At 40.2% G+C, this 21,069-nt stretch overlaps 1 protein-coding gene across 1 annotated transcript; it reads left to right on the top strand.

Moving 5' to 3' along the window:
• Positions 1-5,661: 5,661 nt before the first annotated feature.
• On the top strand, positions 5,662-13,122 carry LOC110943383. Its single transcript, XM_022185135.1, has 3 exons — positions 5,662-6,967; positions 9,490-10,671; positions 13,031-13,122. The coding sequence occupies exons 1-3, from the start codon at positions 5,662-5,664 to the stop codon at positions 13,120-13,122; spliced, it is 2,580 nt and encodes an 859-aa protein (XP_022040827.1).
• Positions 13,123-21,069: the final 7,947 nt, after the last annotated feature.

Here is a 21,069-nt window from a genome sequence, read left to right as displayed (position 1 = left end):
GTTTCACCATAAACACATAGAAGATCACCATTCGCGAGCGAGAATCGAATCATCTTTTCAAAGCACACAACTTCAGCATGGTTTTCACGAAGAAAGTCCATGCCTATTATGACATCAAAACTTCCGAGTTGCATCGGAATAAGGTCGATCGGAAAGATGTGATTGTTGAGTTCGAGGGTACAATCACGGAGTACTGAGTTGACGGCAATAGTTCTTCCTGTAGCAACTTCGACTTCGAATGATGAGGTTAGATAAGAGCGCTTACGTCTAAGGAGCTTCTCGAATTCAAATGACACAAAGCAGTTATCGGCTCCAGTATCAAACAAACATGATGCGTAAATACCATTCACAAGGAACGTACCATTAACCACGTTGTTATCTGCCTGAGCCTGACGGGCGTTGAGGTTGAAAGTTCGGGCATGGGCTGCTTGCTGCTGCTGCTGAGATTGCTGTTGTTGCTGTTGTTGCTGTTGTTGCTGGGGCTCTTGCTTGACTACCCTGTTCGGGCACCGGTTGGCAAAGTGGTTAGGGTCACCACATGCAAAGGAGACTCTAGCATTGACTGCTGGTGCTGGAGCTGCTGGTTGGCCTTGAGGAGCAGGGAGTAGAGCTTGGTGGACAGTAGCTTGAGCTGGGGCTTGGCAAGGACCATAACGGCAGTTCGCAGTGAAATGACCGTAGAGGTTGCAGTGAGCGCAAAAACGACAAGCTAGACCCACTGGATGATGATACGAACATGTCGGGCAGAGTGGGTGAGGGCCTGTGTATGCACGCTTTGCTGGCGGTGCATTGATCACTGGAGCTGAACGCTGGTGCTGCTGCTGTTGAGCTGGTACAGATTGCAGAGGAGCAGCGTTAGTTGCGGCAGCACAGCTCTTGTTGCTGGAGCTGTTGTTGTTATTCTTCTTCTTCCTTCTTGAGGACTTGGAGGATTGAGCAGATGAATCGGTGGGTGCTGCAGTGGCTAGATGCAGAGACTTGGTTTGCTTATCCCATAAACCTGACTTGACTCGCTTATCGTTGATCTCAGCGGCGAGTAGGTAGGTTTCCTCGATTGTTGCTGGCTTGGCTGCGTGAACAAAATCGGCCACGCAGTCGGGTAGGGCTCGGATATACTTCTTGATGGCTTAATCTGAGGTCTTGACTTGGTCAGGACAGATAATGCTAAGCTGCTTGAAGCGAGCAGTGAGAGCAGCGTTGTCTCCATCCTTCTGCTTGATTTCCCAGAACTCGTCCTCCAGCTTTTGGCGTTCATGAGGAGGGCAGAATTCTTCGATCATGATCACTTTCAACTCCTTCCATGATAGCCCGTAAGCTGCATCATTTCCGCGCTTGTTTCGTTCGGCCGTCCACTAGTCTAGAGCACGGGACTGGAAGACGCCTGTAGCATTGAGAGTACGGAGATGTTTAGGACATCCGCTCTGGCGCAGAGTGACTTCGACTGAGTCAAACCAGTGAAACATGGCTGTCGGACCATCTTCGCCAGTAAACTCTTTCGGTCCGCATGCTTTGAACTGCTTAAAGCTGAAAGCAGCCTTTCTTGAATCCTTGGAGATCTCAGTTCGGGATTCTTCTGACGACTTGCTAGCGTTTTCATACACCTCACTCACAGCTTTCGCCACGGTTTTGGAGATGATAGCAGCGAGACATCGGTCTCTCTTTTCTTGGCGGGTCAGACGTTGACGTGATCCAGACGACGACATGGTCTGCAACAGACATCGTCACAGGACTCAACACAACGTAATCGAATCTCACCTCACACGTCTACCACTATCTAAAGCTTAGAATCATGTCGAGACACACATCACGTAAACACATATGCACAAACCACAGATACACGTAAGCACAGAAGCACATAAACACAGAGTCACGTAAACACGAAATCACATAGAGCACAGAAGCACAGAGGCACATAGACATTTAACCACAGATGTAGTCAGAAAACAGAAACCTATCCTTTCAAGTCGAGTGTTGTCATACAGCGATCCCGTCTAGCAGATAGCCTAACTTAGTCGTATGGCATAGTATAGTATGGTATCGTTTAGATTCGCGATAGCTGGGTGTCGTTTAGGGATAGAATAATAGTGCGAGTCGCGTGTGTCGATTGAAATTTGGTAGCAGAATCGAATAACATCCCGAAATAAAACAGAAAGGCAAATACAAACACAAAGCAGAAAAGGCACACATAAGCACATAAAATCAACAAGAGTTCCAGACGACTTGTTAAATTCGAAATATATAAAATCGAGAGATAGATTGTCTGCGGCTACTAGACATCGACTACCCGAGACAATTCGACTATTCGCAGTAGACTTGTCGTCACTTCCGACTCTAGAGGTCGTGTTTCTGCCTCGATTCTCGGGCATTCCACACGCGTTCCCTAGCTCATACTTGTGAGTTCAGGTCGTTGGAGTCCGTCGATGCCTTGGTGAGATGAATAAAATTTCAGAACAAACTGCTAAGGTCAGGGTTTCACCCCTTGGCTTAGCAATTTCTTCCTTGTTTTTAATAGAATAAAGGAGGTTATTCGTCAAAATATGGATTTCACTCCTGATTTGGCATAACCTCCTTGGTTTGTTGGTGAAAATAATGAGATGAGCATAAATAACGGAATAAAATCGGCATAAGTCAGGCAGTTTGGTCAAGAGTTTGCGGCTTTCACACCTATTCCCAACTAAACCTACCGACTTTTATTTGAAAACTCGAGTGCAGTGATAGAGGAGGATTGCAGAACTTAGCACATAAACTCGGTCTGATGGTTCCTAACTATAGTCTAGGTTTCTAAGACAGCGACCCGGACTAGGTCGTGTCTGCCTAATTCCCTATAGTTATGGCTCTGATACCAATCTGTCACATCCCAACCGATGGCGGAATCATCGGGGCGCGGCACTGAGCGAAACAGATTGTTCAAAGAAATTCCATAACAACTATTATTACCTAATAGCTTTAAATATCACGTCCCATACCCTGACCCATAAGATAAATCTAGTTATTACAGACATAAATATTCTTCAAACAAAACATGTTCCGACAACTCAGATTTAACATCTAAATATAAATTGTCTTGGTTTCTAGACTCTTCCTAGCCTCGATTTCATCACCACATGACTAAGCATCCTAGCAACTTAAGCACCTGTCACATACGTTAAAATAAAGTCAATACATAAAATGTAAAGGTGAGCATACAAGTTTGATAATAGCATATAGAGTTCGAATAGTAGGACCGGTTTTGACCCTGTTTGAGTCGATCAGAAGAGCGCTTAGACAGAATCAGAGGCGGAATTCATTGATTCGGTCTACATTCAGCTTGATTTCACTATTTAACGTCTCGTTTATTGATTAACCAACTGTTTACAAGCACTGGAGACAAATTGGCAGGGCTTCGCCTAACCAAACAAGACCAAACCTTCGCTACTTACAGATTCGCTCATCCGTCTATTTATAGACCTCATGGTTCGCTTATATGACCTGGATGGTTCGCTTATATGGACATGTCCATATAAGCGAACCTCATGTGTACAAATAAGCGGACCTACTGATGTATTGCAAAATACATCTTTCATTCGTGTAAAGTTTGTATAGTTTTAGTTATATTTAGTTTTGTTTTTCGTTAGAATATGCATACTATTGATCAAATCGTGTTTTGCAGGTCTTGATGTTCAAATATGCGAGAAACCGAGTAAAACGAGTTAAAATATTGAAGTGTCAAGTCTTGAAGCATGTTGGAAAGGTCGAGGAGTTGAAATAGAGTTTAAAAGCTGAAAAATCACTTTCTGGCACCCCATCACCCACTGAGCAAGTTTCTGGCACCTGGCAAGAGTCTGAAGTTAATACATGAGCTGAAAAACAAGGTAGCACCCCACCACCAAGTCCCTGATTTTCTGGCGCCCAGCCAGAACGTTCTGATTGGTAATTATTACGAATTTAGAGAAGGGTTTTTATGGAAAGTCATATATAACCATCAAAAACGTGGGTAAACCCTAATTTTCGACCGGAGGGACTTCTTGGACGATTATTGAGCATTCTTGGAGCGTTTTCGAAGATCTTGAAGCCTAGGAATCATTGGTACGAGTTCGGGGAAGAAGACTTGAAGATCTAATCGGGTTTTCTAGTTCTTTGTTCTTGATTTTTCTTACGAAACTTGTTATAATGAATTCTTTGTTGAACTTCTTTGAATTGTTTTCGTTTATGAACATGCTCGGCTAGATTTATTAACCACCTAGACTATGATGATTGGATTGATATAAAGATTTTACCTTTTTCATTATTTGCACGATGTTTATGGATTGATTGTGTCTTGTAAAAGGTTTGATTTAATGATTTGATGTGTATGCGTGCTTTGATTCGGTTTATTATTGTTATTCGCTTCATATGATTCTTAGTGACGGTCTATATCACAACATAGAGTCATATTAGGGTTTAGGGTTTCGGTGAGTGTCTATATCACATAAGAAAACCTTCACTCTTTAGGGAGAATCGCGCGATAACCTCTAGAAGTAACTAATAATTATTTGCTAGGTCTTAGTGTTCTACTAGTCCTAATAACTGGGAAGTGAGGGGCTATTGGTAGGTCTTACCCGGCGAATTGCTTTAGATAGGCCTTGGGAAAGGTTATGTCTTGGTTTACCTGTCGGTCTTATTAGTCTGTCAAGTCAAATCTATTAGTTCAAACTACCCTAGATCTAGGATTGGGAAAGAATAGGTCAACATTAGGGTGCTTACACAATAATTAGATAACTGGGAAGAAGTCTAATAACCGGTAGGATTAACGGCCTAGGTAGTGTCACAGGTTTCTCCTTGAGAAGGGTCGAGGGGCCTCGTTGATTCTTAATAGGTTTAGTATCATACGATCCCGGTTCCATAACTCGTGCATTTAACTTTATTGGTAATTTCTTAAAAACAATCCAGGATTCTTGTCTAGGTGGTCCAGTTCTCATATAAGTAAAGTTCACAGTCTTCGTTCATCTTTAGTCTAGTTCTAGTTATTTTAGTAGTTTAATATAGATTTCCTTAGTTTTCAGTAACCCCCCCCCAACAAATAAACAAGTTAAGTCGTGTCTGTCAGTGTCTAGTCATAGTCTGGTCTACGTGATAAATAGAGTCTCGTGGTTCGATATCCGGACTTCCTAGGTTATACTACATTGATCGGTACACTTGCCGATTGTGTGGTTTTAGGTCGAGTCTAGAATTAAAGCTTTTTAGTGTCTAGCTTAGAGAGTCTAATTTAGTTAATTTTTATAGTCTGTTTAGCACACATCAAGTTTTTGGCGCCGTTGCCGGGGACTCTTGGCAATCGCGTTTATTAGCTTTGATAGACCTTATTTGACATATACGTGCTACGTGTTTAGTTTGTTTGAGTCTTTTATTTTCGTTTGAGTCATAGTGACTACTGTTGCTTTTCTCACATTCAGGTTTTTGCGGATAGTGGATGCCACATCTGCGCTCGCACGGACCGCCACCGAAGCCACCAGTCACCGAGTCATCATCATCGTCTCGTTTGGCCAAGGCCCACAGGTTAGTATTTCATCCACGTCTCAGTTTCCCAATTTCGATTCCACTCCATTACCCACCCCACCTCAATCACCCAAAACATCACCTAAGATTTCCCCACCCGATAGCCCTACTTTTAGCACCTCTAGCATCCCAGAGAACCTAGAACACATGGCCAACGCTAGGCAGACCGTTCACCAACAAGCCACCCAAGGCTTCACTGGTCTAGCGTCACCCATTACTGTTCCACCTATAGTTAGCGAGAACTCATGGCAGATTCCATCTTATGCCATGCAAGCCATCACCAATAGCATCCAGTTCCACGGTCGCGAGGACGAGGGCGCACCGGCCCACATAAACCGGTTCTCCCGTATCCTAGCCACCTTTAGCCTTCACGGTGCACCCAACGATGCCACCTACCTACAGCTTTTCCCATTCTCATTAGCCGGCCGTGCGGCTACTTGGTTGGACTCTCAACCAACCGGGACCTTTACCACTTGGGTGGGGCTTCGTCAAGCCTTTTTGAACAAATATTTCCCGCCCGCTAAAGCCTCACGTCTTAGAGACCAAATCCACTCCTTACGCATGGAGCCCAACGAGCCTTACTACCTTGCTTGGGAGCGTTTCCAAAACCTTTGTGCTCGTTGCTCCCAGCATGGTCTTTCTGATTGGGCTTTGTGTGAGAAATTTTATAACGGTCTCACCCAAGAGACTCGTGATAGGTTCGACACTAATGCGGGAGGGCATATGATGGGTATTCTTACTGTTGCTGAGTGTTTAGAGCGTTTTGAGGCATTTGCTCAGTCGCAATCCCAATCACGATCCGATCAGCGGTATCAAAGTGGTAATTCGAATTCCACTACTAGTGCGCCCGCCCGAGGGGTGAACCATGTCACCATGGATCCTAGTTTAGCCGCTGTATTGAAAAACATGTCTAGGGAACTTAAGGAAATTAAGGCTAAGGTAGACAAATGTGAGTATTGTCGAGGGGGTCACGACACGAGTGCGTGTCCACTGCTAGTAGGTGAGGAGCAAGTCGATTTTGTAGGAGGGGGTCAAGGTAGAGGTCAACCTAGTGGGTTTGGTAATAATAACTTTGGTTCGGGCTGGCGTAATAATAATTTTGCTTCTAACAACAATTTTCGCTCAAACGGACCCCCTGGTTTTCAAATAGCTCAAAATCCAAATAGGGGTTTAGGTTCACTCTTTGGTGGGGGTTCAAATGGGCAGGTTAATGATGGGGGGTCAAGTAGTCAGGTTCAAACAGGTCAAGGGTCATGCTATGATCTTGGGGGTAGTCTAGAAAGGATGGAGTCCATGATGAGTCAATTAGTTGTTAGGGACCAAACCACCCAAAAGAAACTTAGCGAACATGACCTTATGCTTAAGAATCACCAAGCTGCTTTCCAAGACCTTCAAAGGGTTGTAGGTGATATGTCTAGGAAGTTAGAGGAGAGATTACCCGGTCAGTTTGCGGGTAACACCCAACCGAACCCGAATGCTCATGTAAAGGCCATTACTGTAACGCCCGGCTCTTTTGTACTTTCCATTTATAGAAAGTTTTATTCGTATTTCTATTTTTGGAAACCTTGTATTCTTGTAATCGTTCCTTTCGTTGTAATCATTGTCAAACCGAGACTGGATCATTAATGAAGCCTGTATTTTGGTTACATTTATGTTATACACACTCTATGTATGCTCGTATGTTCGACTTCGTGAATCAATCAATGTCTAATTGTTATTCTTGGAAACTATGTGCGAAACTTATAATTAAACTAAACTTATGCATTGAACGTGTTTTGAACGAGAACGATACTTAATTTTAACATTCATGCACTCAATTATACTTGGTTTATGATAAACATACTTGTCTTGCCCTTAAACAATGCTTATATGACAAGAACATACCCTAAAAACTCTTAAAAACCCTAAACTATGAACTACAGGGGCCAAATTGTCATTTTTCAAACTTAATCCAGAAAATTGGACCCCGTCGCGTAGCGCGACGGGTATGGGGCTTGATGCTCGCGCTACGCGAGCCCCTGTTTTCGGCAGATTGTGTTTCTTGAGCTGATTATGCACGAAATCCCATTAACCAACCTCACCCAATCACCTTTAATCCACCTCTAATCACCTCCAATCACCTTATAACTCTTCCATTATAAATACCCACCTTCTCCAACCCATTTGACACTTTCACAACTCTCTAATCTTCACAAATTCACTCTCAATCTGCAACAAATCTGAGTTTTGGACAGATTCTTGTAACTTCACTAAAGTGAGTGTAACTTGCTCATTTCTCAACCAAATCACTTGGTTCTTCTTCCTAATGCTTTGTTATGTCCTTGGGTTCGAATCCTTGGTTTTTCCTTGGAAGAATCATGCTTGGATTTGCCCTAAAATGGACTAAAACTTTCTGTTTTGTTTCAAACTTATGCAAACTTCATCTAACTTGTGTGAAACACATCTCAAACCAATGTCCTAATGCTTACAACCCCTCTTATGGTTGGTTAAGCTTAAAAACATGGTTGAGACATCTAAATAAGAGGCTAAAACCTCATAAACTTTCTGTTTTTAATTAGGGTTTTACCCACAAGTAATGTTCAAGTGTGAAACTTGTTGAATGTGTGATGGTTGGATTAGCTTGGGCTATCCTTCATAAGAATCCACTCATTACTTGATGTTTTGCTATAGATTAGTTGTTGTTAATACCTTGATACTTGTATGTTCATGACCCTCCTTGTTGTTTATAACAACAAGTGTAGTGGTGAACAATAGAGGTACCTAAATGGAAGCTTGTTCTTCCTACCTCATGTATGTATTCTATGACACAAAGAGGTACCTAAATGGAGACATTAATCTCCTACCTCATGCTTGAATCATAAGACTTGTAAACTATATAATATCTAAGTTATTCTATATGTATACATCTAAGTAACTAAGACTTGATGATGACTTAATAGTTTTTTGTTAAGTGGACGTTACATCATCTATGACCATGCCCTTGTTACGACTCTAATGGATCTTAGAATCCATGAAATCATACCAACTCTTTTGAGTTTCAATAGTGTCAAGAACAAGAGTTATGTGTACAAGATGATTATTTTCACCTATGTTACTTTCTATATTTTAAAAACTCAGAATCTATAATCTTCCGTTATACGCCAAACTCACACACCTACGTTTCCTTGTGTAGAAGGACAAGGTGCTCCGAACTAATTCATCTACAAACTTGCTCTCGGAACTTCAAGTCACCACTTGTAAACCGTGAGTATACTCGTATTTCCCCCTTTTTACTTTTACCACTTTTGGGGTGTAACATGTTACCTATTGAAACTTACACATGAACTTTTGTCTAAACACATGAACATTCCTATAACATGCTTGTATATGTGATGACTTGATACTTTAAATTTGGGTGATTCTTATGTGTTGAACTTATCATTAACTTTGTACGAGCCAAACCTTGACATATGTAGCGCTATAGGATTAACGACCCGCCTCTACTGAAACTTTGGTTATGTCATGAGCAAGTTGCGTTTTCTTGGTTTGATATGTTATACACATGCCATATTTAATGTTTATCTTGAATCGCATGCTTGCTATGAGGAATTGTTCACACTTTTATCTTATGCTATGTATGTACCAAACTTGTATACTCGCCTTTGCTTTTGCATTGAATTGTATTTTAAACATGTTACAGGTTGATGATGATGAAATGAAAGAGGTAGCACGATGCCTAGATACACACTTTAGACGTTAGGTTTAATATGTTGTATCAAATTTTGGTTATGTTGAATTGTTATTTTGATTAAACTTGTTGTTATTTGGATCTTGTATTAATGACTACTTGAAGTTTGGAAATGAAATTTGGATTATTAAATTATTGTCACAAATAGCGTTATGATGTCTCGAGCAATCTTCACACTTCGTCTCGTCCCGATGTTTCCGCCATTGGTTGGGGTGTGACAATTACCACCCGTAGTGGCAAAATCGTAGGGAACCCGAGCGTAGAAGAGAGAGTAATCGATGAGGATGGAGATATTGTAGACGAAGAGATAGAAATGGAGGCTCCCGGCAAAGTGCAATCGAGGCTGCGCCCAGCAAGTACCGCACAGCCCGGTGAGTCTCAAGGTGAGAAGAAAGTAGAGAAACCTCCCGTGGATGTTAGGCCTTCGCCTTTAGTGAACCATGCGTATGTCCCATTCCCTTCCCGTCTTAAGAATCAAAAATACTCGAGGGAATACGGGCAGTTCTTAGACATCTTCAAGCAATTGAAGATTAATCTTCCTTTTATCGAGGCACTCCAGTCCATGCCTAAATATGCGAAATTCCTAAAGGACCTTCTTAGGAATAAGGAGAAGTTAGGGGAGTTGTCGAATGTCCCATTGCATGGAGGGTGTTCGGCCGTTGTCTCAAATCAGCTTCCCGAAAAGCTTACCGATCCCGGTGTTTTCACAATTCCTTGTCTATTCGGTAGTAACACTAATACTAGAGCTTTAGCCGACCTAGGTGCTAGTATCAATTTGATGCCCTTTTCTCTCTACGAAAAGCTAGACTTAGGCGAGCTTTCACCCACCCGAATGACATTATCCTTAGCTGATAGATCCGTGAAACACCCTAGGGGTATAGTCGAGAATTTGCTTGTTAAGGTGGACAAGTTCGTTTTTCCGGCTGACTTCGTCATCCTCGACATGGAAGCCGATGAAAACGTACCGTTAATCTTAGGACGCCCGTTCTTGAACACCGCTAAAGCTCTCATAGATGTCTTTTTAGGCACCATCACACTTAGAGCGGGCGAGGAATCGGTAGTTTTTAAGGTTATGAATTCGAAAGGGCCTAGTGATAGAGTGGAGGCGGTATCGTCAGTAGGGGAGTGTGAGAAGGACGAGAGAGATGAGGAGACGGTGATAAGTGATCCAAGTCTAGGGAAGGCGATAGGACTCAAGTGTGGGGATCCACCGGATAGGAGAGTAGAGGAATTAGAGGAGAGAATAGTGCGTTTAGAATCTAAGATAGAGACACTGAGCAAGGTTCAGTGTGGGGATGGAGTTCGATATGAAGAGTATAGATTCGAATCGCCAAGTGAAGAGTTGAGAGGTTGTGAGAGAGATAAGAGTGTTTGGATTGATTCGGGCAATAAGTATAATGGTGCTACAGCCCGTGAGTGTGTGTTTGGAGGTGAGCTGCATCTCTGTGATCCCCCATAAGTACGTGAGAAGTTGTTACCCAAGTGTATTTTTTTGTACCGTTTGTATCTTCATTTATTTTTCGTAATTTTTAGTCGCTAACGTGTGTTTTTGTTAGTTTTGTCGGGTCCTTGTTTGTGTGTTGAGTCGTTTGCAGGAGTGCATTACCGAGGATTTGCAGGAATCTAGGAGAGAAACAACGTTCCAAGTAAGTTTTAAGTGTTAGAAAAATTGGTTGTTGGTAGTTGGATGGTTTGGGGATTAAATCACAATTTTTTCGAAGGCATGAGAAGGGAATTTTTGGTGAACTTTCTGAAAAAAAAAAAATTAATCTCGTGGTGGCCGGCCGCCACCAACATCAGACTTCATTGGCGGGCCGCCAGAAGCCGCATCTGCTATGACCTTTATTTTTTCGGAAACATCAATCGTGGTGGCGGGCCGCCACCATCCTCCTCATTTTATGGCTACCCGCCACTTACCACATCTGAAACCTAAATTTTGAAAACCTGCCTTACACCCTTCTCCCCACCTAACCCTTCTTCCACATTAATCCCCGTAACCTCTACTCCCCTTGATCCCACATTCCCCTTCATCCCTCACTTCCCTTCATCCCTCATTCCCCTTCACCGATAAACCCTTAACTCCTCACTCTCACCACCGCCGGCCACCCCCTAACCTACCTATCCCCCTAACCGCCGACCATCTTTCTTACCACCGTAACACCACTCTCTCCCTACCCTTTAACACCGATAACACAAAACATCACCTCCACCGCCGCTAACCCCCTTACACACCAGATTTCACCTCCAAAAATTCGTCACCAATCCCTCATTATCGCCGTCACTCCTAACCGCCGGCCACCCTCCTTCACCGCACCACCTCCTCGCCGCCGTACATAGCCGATAACCCTCCTCCCTCACCATTACTTCCGCCGCCGACCACACATCACCTACATCACTGCCGGTACCCTTCCCTCGACACCACCTGTTGACAAAACCCTTCTCCTCCCTTTCCTCCCTAAACTGCCGCTCACCATATCTCCGACCCCCACCTTACACCGCCGGTAAACCAATCTACCTCCCCTCCGCCGCCGCTCAATTCCACATCACCCTCACCCTCCTGCCATTCGCCGGTCACCATCGCTCACCACCCCCAACTGCGACAGCCTCCTTAACAACCGAAAATTCTTCATCAGTCCCTCTCTAACCATATCACATCGACACCTATCCACCGTACTTCGCTGTGAAATCGGGATTTCACTTTGGGTGTAAGAGTTCAACTGAAATTACTTCTTGTGCTTCTTGTTCTCCGCGAATCTCAGGTAATGTTCTTGCAAATTTTTGTATTTTGAGTCTTAGATTTTAGTTTTTATTTAGTTAGTGATAATTTTAAGGTTAGGGTTCCGTTGTAGTCTAGTGTTTTAGTTAATGTAGTGATGATATGAGTTTGCGGCGTGGGAATGGGTTGAGAGTATTGGCATTTGCAGGTTGCGGGTGGCTCGGTTTGGGGTGTGCTCAACATGTCGGTCATGTTTTAAACTCGAGTTTGCTAACATTGAGTGTGGGGATTCGGTTGGGTAAATTTTTGGACATGAATTCAGATTTATAACATCCGGTTTGTCCCGTTTCACTAAGGCGATACTAAAGTTTCAACTTTACATTGGTCCGCACTCGATGTTGGTTTGGTTTGTGGTTTGGTTTTGGGATGTTGATAATTTGCGGGTTGGATTGGAACTTGAATATGCTAAATTTATGACTTTGGTTCGTAGTGCATTGACGTCTAAAGCGAAACACGTGCACTTTTGAATCGAATTTTTGCAAAGAATGACGCCTCCTTTAATTAGGCGGCACTTTTCGACGCTAAATTTTGGTTTCAATTAATACACGGCTGAATTTAAGCGAGTTTGGAAGTCGATGTCGGTCTGGTAGGCACTTGGGTTTACTTGAGGGCAAGTAAAGTGCCGGGAGAAGGTAATAGTTTGTATTGTGTGTACTTTGCGTCTAAGTTAGTTCGAGTCTAGTCCAATGGTTAGTTTAGGGTCTTTGGTGTCGTTTTAATTGTATTTGAGTCATCTTAGTGTCTTATTGCGTCTTTTGCTTACTTGAATTGTGATACCACTCGCCCGTACTCAATCTCCATTCGGGCGAGGTTCGGTTTATGCTAAAAAAAAGGATTTGCAAAACGTCGCTTTAATATCACTTTGTTTTTAAACTACGGCCGCGAACGAAATGCTATACGGCCGTTGTTTTTGTATATATTTGTTTATGTTAAAAAAAATCAAAAATACAAAAAAATAGTTTGTGACTAGTATTCTGTTTGCTTCGTATTGCCATTATTGAATTGTTTTGCAGAATGTCACGTGCAGGAACTTCAAGTCGGGCCAACAGGAAACGAGGCCGAGACACTTGCTCAGGAAAGGGCCCAGTGGGACAAAGGCGGGTGATGAGGAATTAGATGATGTGAAGTAGAGCGAGGATGACAGCTTATATTTTTTGTTTAGTTTTATCTTTATGCTGTTTTTAATCCTCGTCTATTGGTTTGTACTTAAATACATTAAACAAGTTGGTTGGGATTTTGGGGTTGGTTGATATAATTGTGGATGGTTGTTGAACGTGATATATTATACTATCTTTTGCTAGTGTTTGGTGTTTGCGTGATTAGGTTGGTATTTGTAGCCGCTTTCATTCGCGTGTCCGAGGTAAGGAGTTGTTTGCTGAGCGCGTATCGAATTGGAGGGCTTATGTGGAAATGACTGCACTTTGACAGTCTCACATACTCAGCTAAGTCGTTTCCCTTTTTTGTTGTTGTTGTATATTTTTATTTATTTCGGTTGCAGTTTTTATTTTTAGGTAGTTGTTGAGTCGTATTTTCGTTCTTGCATTAGGGACAATGCAATCTCTAAGTGTGGGGATGGGATACATGTAAATAATCGAGTCATAATTATTAAAAATACAAAAAAATTGAAAAATTGAAAAATCCAAAAAAAATTGAAAAAACCAGAAAATGTCTTTCGAATAAAAAAGAAGGTTGCATTTTTAAACGGAAAATGATAGAAAAGATAAATTTTTGCTCGGGTTGAAATAATAATAATATGAGATTTAAATAAATCGAGCTTGCGTCTAGTTAGGGATATGTGGATAGGCTCGGGTTTGGTTTTAAGTCCCTTTGAACTAATATACCTTAATTGTCGGTCTGCTAGTGGGTTTTCGCCTGGGAAATATGGGAAATCAAAACTGCCAATAATAGTATAAGGGGCACCGTTATAAGTTAAAACCGTTAGAGTTTGTGATAAAAAAAGAATAAAAAAATGAGCTAGAAACTAAATGAAAGTAGTGCATTCCTATGTAGTCTGGGCTGGGGATAGCGACTCTACAGCCGGATTACCGCTAGGGTGTGTGAAATCGATCGTGCAAAGAAAAGAAAAAAGTACCGAAGCCTAAGTAATCTGTGGTTGGGGATAGCGACTCTACAGCCGGATTGCCTCTTGGTTAGGGAAAGCATCGTCTACGCTCACTTAGAAAAAAAAGAAAAAAAAAGCGGAAAAAAATGGGAAAAAAATATGATTGTAAACTCTTCTGGTTTTGATATAAGACGGTTGGGAATTGGTCCAGTGATCGTTCCTTTAGTCCTATAAGCTTGAGGCGGGAGTAGGTGGACTGTAAATTCTAGCGTGAGACCCTAGGTAGACTGACCGCACTTAAATTAAATTCACATGATAAGGGCTTAGGATTGGATTCGGGTTTAAGGGGACAAGTATATTCGCAATCGCAGCTAACGCAAGTCCTGGTTTTAATTAAATATACCTATGCTTTTGACCCGAGTGAAGATTTGTCTATGATTCCGTTGCATAATTCTTTTTCGAGGACGAAAAAAGAGTAAGTGTGGGGATGTTTGATGTATTGCAAAATACATCTTTTATTCGTGTAAAGTTTGTATAGTTTTAGTTATATTTAGTTTTGTTTTTCGTTAGAATATGCATACTATTGATCAAATCATGTTTTGCAGGTCTTGATGTTCAAATATGCGAGAAACCGAGTAAAACGAGTTAAAATATTGAAGTGTCAAGTCTTGAAGCATGTTGGAAAGGTCGAGGAGTTGAAATAGAGTTTAAAAGCTGAAAAATCACTTTCTGGCACCCCATCACCCACTGAGCAAGTTTCTGGCACCTGGCGAGAGTCTGAAGTTAATACATGAGCTGAAAAACAAGGTGGCACCCCACCACCAAGTCCCTGATTTTCTGGCGCCCAGCCAGAACGTTCTGATTGGTAATTATTACGAATTTAGAGAAGGGTTTTTATGGAAAGTCATATATAACCATCAAAAACGTGGGTAAACCCTAATTTTCGACTGGAGGGACTTCTTGGACGATTATTGAGCATTCTTGGAGCGTTTTCGAAGATCTTGAAGCCTAGGAATCATTGGTACGAGTTCGGGGAAGAAGACTTGAAGATCTAATCGGGTTTTCTAGTTCTTTGTTCTTGATTTTTCTTACGAAACTTGTTACAATGAATTCTTTGTTGAACTTCTTTGAATTGTTTTCGTTTATGAACATGCTCGGCTAGATTTATTAACCACCTAGACTATGATGATTGGATTGATATAAAGATTTTACCTTTTTCGTTATTTGCACGATGTTTATGGATTGATTGTGTCTTGTAAAAGGTTTGATTTAATGATTTGATGTGTATGCGTGCTTTGATTCGGTTTATTATTGTTATTTGCTTCATTTGATTCTTAGTGACGGTCTATATCACAACATAGAGTCATATTAGGGTTTAGGGTTTCGGTGAGTGTCTATATCACATAAGAAAACCTTCACTCTTTAGGGAGAATCGCGCAATAACCTCTAGAAGTAACTAATAATAATTTGCTAGGTCTTAGTGTTCTACTAGTCCTAATAACTGGGAAGTGAGGGGCTATTGGTAGGTCTTACCCGGCGAATTGCTTTAGATAGGCCTTGGGAAAGGTTATGTCTTGGTTTACCTGTCGGTCTTATTAGTCCGTCAAGTCAAATCTATTACTTCAAACTACCCTAGATCTAGGATTGGGAAAGAATAGGTCAACATTAGGGTGCTTACACAATAATTAGATAACTGGGAAGAAGTCTAATAACCGGTAGGATTAACGGCCTAGGTAGTGTCACAGGTTTCTCCTTGAGAAGGGTCGAGGGGCCTCGTTGATTCTTAATAGGTTTAGTATCATACGATCCCGGTTCCATAACTCGTGCATTTAACTTTATTGGTAATTTCTTAAAAACAATCCAGGATTCTTGTCTAGGTGGTCCAGTTCTCATATAAGTAAAGTTCACAGTCTTCGTTCGTCTTTAGTCTAGTTCTAGTTATTTTAGTAGTTTAATATAGATTTCCTTAGTTTTCAGTAACCCCCCCCCCCAAACAAATAAACAAGTTAAGTCGTGTCTGTCAGTGTCTAGTCAGAGTCTGGTCTACGTGATAAATAGAGTCTCGTGGTTCGATATCCGGACTTCCTAGGTTATACTACATTGATCGGTACACTTGCCGATTGTGTGGTTTTAGGTCGAGTCTAGAATTAAAGCTTTTTAGTGTCTAGCTTAGAGAGTCTAATTTAGTTAATTTTTATAGTCTGTTTAGCACACATCACCTACATCACTATGTACACATGAGCGAACCTAACACTCTAAACACGTACAATCTCCTGTTTTCTCGTACAATGAGCCCTAAAATATCATTCTAATACTAAGACTTGATCCAAGACGAAATCAACAGATGAAGTGCACCAACAGACTCCCCCTCAGATGTTGATGGAGTCGTTCATCAAGTCTTTGGCTGCTTCCTATCTGTACCTCTTTTAGTCTTGATCAATCTCTAGGCTCTTCAATTTTGGTCTTCTTCAGGAAATTTTCCTGGAATCATTTCATCTTCAGGAACTTCTTCCTGAAATAATGTGCCTGGATCTTTCTCTGGCTATAACTTTCATCAGACTCCCCCTATCATCATGCTGGGATCGCCGTCTGGGATTTGTTACCACCATTGAAATCAACTCCTGGCTTTTCTCTGATCAGTTCAAATATCTACACAAACCTCAAACACTTATAAGAACATTTTCAGATTTAACATTAAACAAACTTATGAAGATCTAAAAGTAGGTTAACATTCAACTTAAACTTCAAGTTTAATGAACCATTTATTCGTTTTAAAATCTTCACGTTTTCACATCTCTCTCCCAAACCACAAGTTCAACATGTTTAGCACTTGAAATGAAGAAAATCAGCTCTTCACACTCTGTTGTCGAAAATCTTTTTGGAGTTTTCAAATTACAAAACAAAAACACAATATTTTTGGATTTTTTTAATTTGATGAAATAACTGAACGAACAAAATACAAACACTATTTTTGAGAGATTGTGCAAGAGGATCATATCGGATTTTGAGACATATCACTAACACCGTTGATCTTGACTAATCAGCAAATGTTAAAAACAAATTTACTTCTGATTGTCAGTATTGTTGTCCACATAAACCTCTACACAAATTTTCAATTGATTCAAGATACATATTTAATGTTTTAGAACTTACACTTATTTGCGTGTCCCACCTCTTGAATATACTCCCGTATCTAGATCTCGATATTCGGATTTACAAGTAAGTATACTACAAATGATATCTGTATATAAATTATGGGATGTGCGAGGACTGAGGGATCTCAGGTCGATACTTCCGTATGCGCAGAGAGATATCAGTTTCGACTTTTCGGTGTGTCCCCTTTAGGAGATCTTTTTAGCTACAACAACTGATTATCAATTTTATTGTCTAATCAGCTGAGGGCTTAATGCTATGTTTCAAGCATTTGAAGAAAGTATTATCCAAGGACTAGGTCAGAACTTCCATTCAGCAGAAGTCCCGGAATAATACCCCAGACATCATTGAGTATAAAAACCTAGTAGATCAAAATAAGAAATCTTTCAAACGAGATTTCAGGGGTTACCTATATATCCAAGTAGTGTTCCCCACAAAATAAGTAAGTTTGAATTTAGGTTTATATCACGAATACAATTGACTAACTGTGTGAAATCTACTGACACATCATTAGTAAGACTTGTTTAAAACATTTTTGACTTTACAAATCTTTAGCATGCTGTGATAGTCCTCCGATGTACTATCATCTCCTCTTATAGCAACAAAACTCATTTTCATTTTTCAATTTTTTTTAAATTTTTCAAAATTTTACTACTCCCCCTAAAATCAAAATATGTTTCAATTTTGATTTTCTGAGGAAAAATTGAAAACAAACTATATAAGAAATATGACAACATTATGTGAATTACCTCAATTCACCATTCTCATGCAAAAACAATCAGAACTCCCCCTCACAACAAACTATTTTCCCATTTAGATTTCAAAACACTTAAGTTTGTTTTAATCAAAATGATTTTTCCGAAAAAAACTAGTTTGTTTACCAATCATTTGTAGGTACGGGGTCACTTCATCACATTGTTTTTTACACACACATGACAGATTTGACAAGTTTTAGTTTTAAATCTCAAACAACACTTGTAGAAAATCAAGTACAACTTAATGTCCTTGATTAACCACATTTGAGGCGAAAAATCACCAGAGTGAAATTTCTCAAGAAATGTGCCGATTCATGTTCCACGCTTACCAACCTGGGAACTCCGGCAAGTCAGGTTTTTTCTATTTGAATAGTTTCACCCAAGCTTGACTGTCCTTGGGTGATTTTGAATTCTTGTTCAACAATGGTGGAAAATTTGCATCATCCATTGTTAAACCTGAATTCTCAGATTTTACCTCAACAAATGGCTCTTCTGGTTTTGACACACCAGAATCATTGCCTGAACGTGGCTTGTCTGACTTTGACCTGTCAGATTCATCGCCTGAAGGTGGCTTGTCTGACTTTGACCTGTCAGATTCATCTCCGACATGTGGCTCCTTTGTTTCCGAGGAAACAGATTCATTGCCACCAACTTTTACCTTCTTCTTTTCCTCTTTCGTCCTCAGATTTGTATCTGATGAATTCGTCTTGGTTGACTTTGCAGTCGAGGGAGTTGATTCATCAGAACTCTTATTCGATCTGTCCGGTGAACCCGAGGACAAAATCTTCTCCAGATATTCTCTGGCCTTCTTCCTCTTCTTTCTCAGTCTGTCTTTCTGCCCTTGAGAAAGTTTAACTTTCTTTTCTTGAATTGTCTGTTCTTGAACTTTAGGTTTTAGAACCTTCTGTTCATGGGGCTTGACTTTGACTGGAATTTTTGCCAATTTCTGAGATTTAGCCCTCAATCCTTCATTCGATCTCCTTGGGCAATCTCTGGCTATATGACCTTTGATCTGACAGTTAAAGCATCTCCTCATCTCAAATCTCCGACCTTGGCAGTTAACAGCAATGTGTCCTTGATAACCGCATCGGTAACACACTCTGTTATCGTACCATGTACCACCTTCACACCAAATGCTCAGATCATAGCATTGTTTGGCTTGGTGATACTCCTTTCTCCTCTTGATTGCTGGATTTGACTTTTGAGCACTGTGGTCCCACCTGCACCACTTATTGCCAACAATTTTTGAGTTTTCATTTTTTACTTTTTGTAATTTTTCATTGCGATTGGACGATCGATCTGATGAACTTTTATTATCTTTTTGTTTCTGTTCCACTTTCTTCTTCAAAGGTCTTTGTTTAGAACATTCATCTTTTTCAGTCGATTGTAGAACAGTTTTCTGAAATTTTTCTTTTAATTTTAAAAACAATTTTTGTTTTCCTAATTTTTCATTTACATCATTAGATTTCTCATCGCAATCTTCAACTTTGACATTGTCAAAGTTTGTGACATCGTCACTTATTGGAACAGAATTGATCGGTTTTGGACAAGGAAATTTCAAACCGTCAGATGAAGTCACAAAACCTTTCAATTTCTTCTCAAGTCCATCAATCTTGTTTCTGGAATCCTCAGCTTCTTTTTCAAGCTGAGATATTCTACCAAGATGAAACTTGACTGAATTTTCATTCTCATTTTTCAAATTTTCAAGAACATATTTTTTATTTTCCAAAACTTTTATCTGTTCTTGGAATTTTGATTCATTTGCTTTCAGATTCTTGTTTTCCAGCTTAATCCAGAAATCCTCATCTTCTGAAGATTTCTTTTTGCTTTCAAACTCTTTTTCCAACTCTTCAATTTTCTTTCTAGCACATTCACTTTCTTTCTCCAATTTTATAATTTTCTGAAGATGTGAATTGATCAATTTTTGCTTCTCAATGTTGTTTTGGCTAAAAACATTTCTCCCATCTTCAAGAATTTTCATTTGATTTTGAAATTCTTTTTCACTTCTTGTTTTTTCAATTTCAAATCCTTTAATCTTTTCTTCAAAAACTTTTTCCTTATTTTTCAAATTTTTGTTTTCAAATGTCAAACTGTTCAAGTTAATTAACAGTTTGTCATTTTCAGCTTTCAACTTCTCACAATTTTCTTTCAACATAAGAATCTGTTTAATATCAGCTTGCTTCTTGTCTTCCAACTTCTTGACTTTCGATGTCAAACTTTCCGCATCCTTCAAGAGTTTGTCATTATCAGTCTTGAAGTTGTCACATTCGAAGCATACTTTTTCAGAACAAGAAGTTTCATTCTTCACAGATTCTTCAACCTTCGGGGTATCCTTTGTTTCCATCTTGTATGTTCCTGCACGAAAGAGTTTAACAAAATCAATAGGATTTATACTATCATCAATATAACATTTCCTTTTGATATCATATTTCAGAATACTCTTTGTTGCAAGAAACCCACAAACTCTTTCATCAATTTCAGTAACTACATCCAACTCTAATTTATTTAAATTCTTTTCCATTTCATTCACAAAGTCTCTCCTTTTCTTATCTTCCTTACGAACCTCTGCTTTAACCTCATTAAAGAACTGATGCGGATAAAGCTCTTGAAAGAAATCTTTTTTTTAGCTCAACCATGAATTCATCCCATTTAGCAGGTAATGCAGTTGTCAATTTCGATATTTGTTCATCATTTGACATTCTAATACCCTTTCTCCACAAATTGTCCGTTAAAATTTTAAATCGTGTTTCCATCTCATCCAACGTTTCATCCTTTTGACATATGAAGTGCTCAAAACTTTTAGCCCAAATATCCGAATTCACATTTCTATAATCGGTATCCATATTTCTCATATACCAATTATTAAAATCTTCAAGCTTATTGTTTTCCTGTTCATCAAACCTCATTGTCATTTTACCGATAATCCCAACAAATATTTGTTGTCAGAAAAGCGAAACCCCAGTTGTCACTAAAAGCGGATTGGAATGTTCACTCGAGCGAACCAGTTTATGCCTTAAAAGCGGACCAGATTGGTTCGTTCGAGCGGACCAGACACTAGTCTTTCGAGCCGACCAGACACTAG

Source organism: Helianthus annuus, chromosome 5 (assembly GCF_002127325.2).
Source record: "Helianthus annuus cultivar XRQ/B chromosome 5, HanXRQr2.0-SUNRISE, whole genome shotgun sequence".
Taxonomy (NCBI): Eukaryota; Viridiplantae; Streptophyta; class Magnoliopsida; order Asterales; family Asteraceae; genus Helianthus; species Helianthus annuus.
Note: the sequence above shows the minus strand (reverse complement) of the source record. Positions and strands in the feature narration are given on the sequence as shown.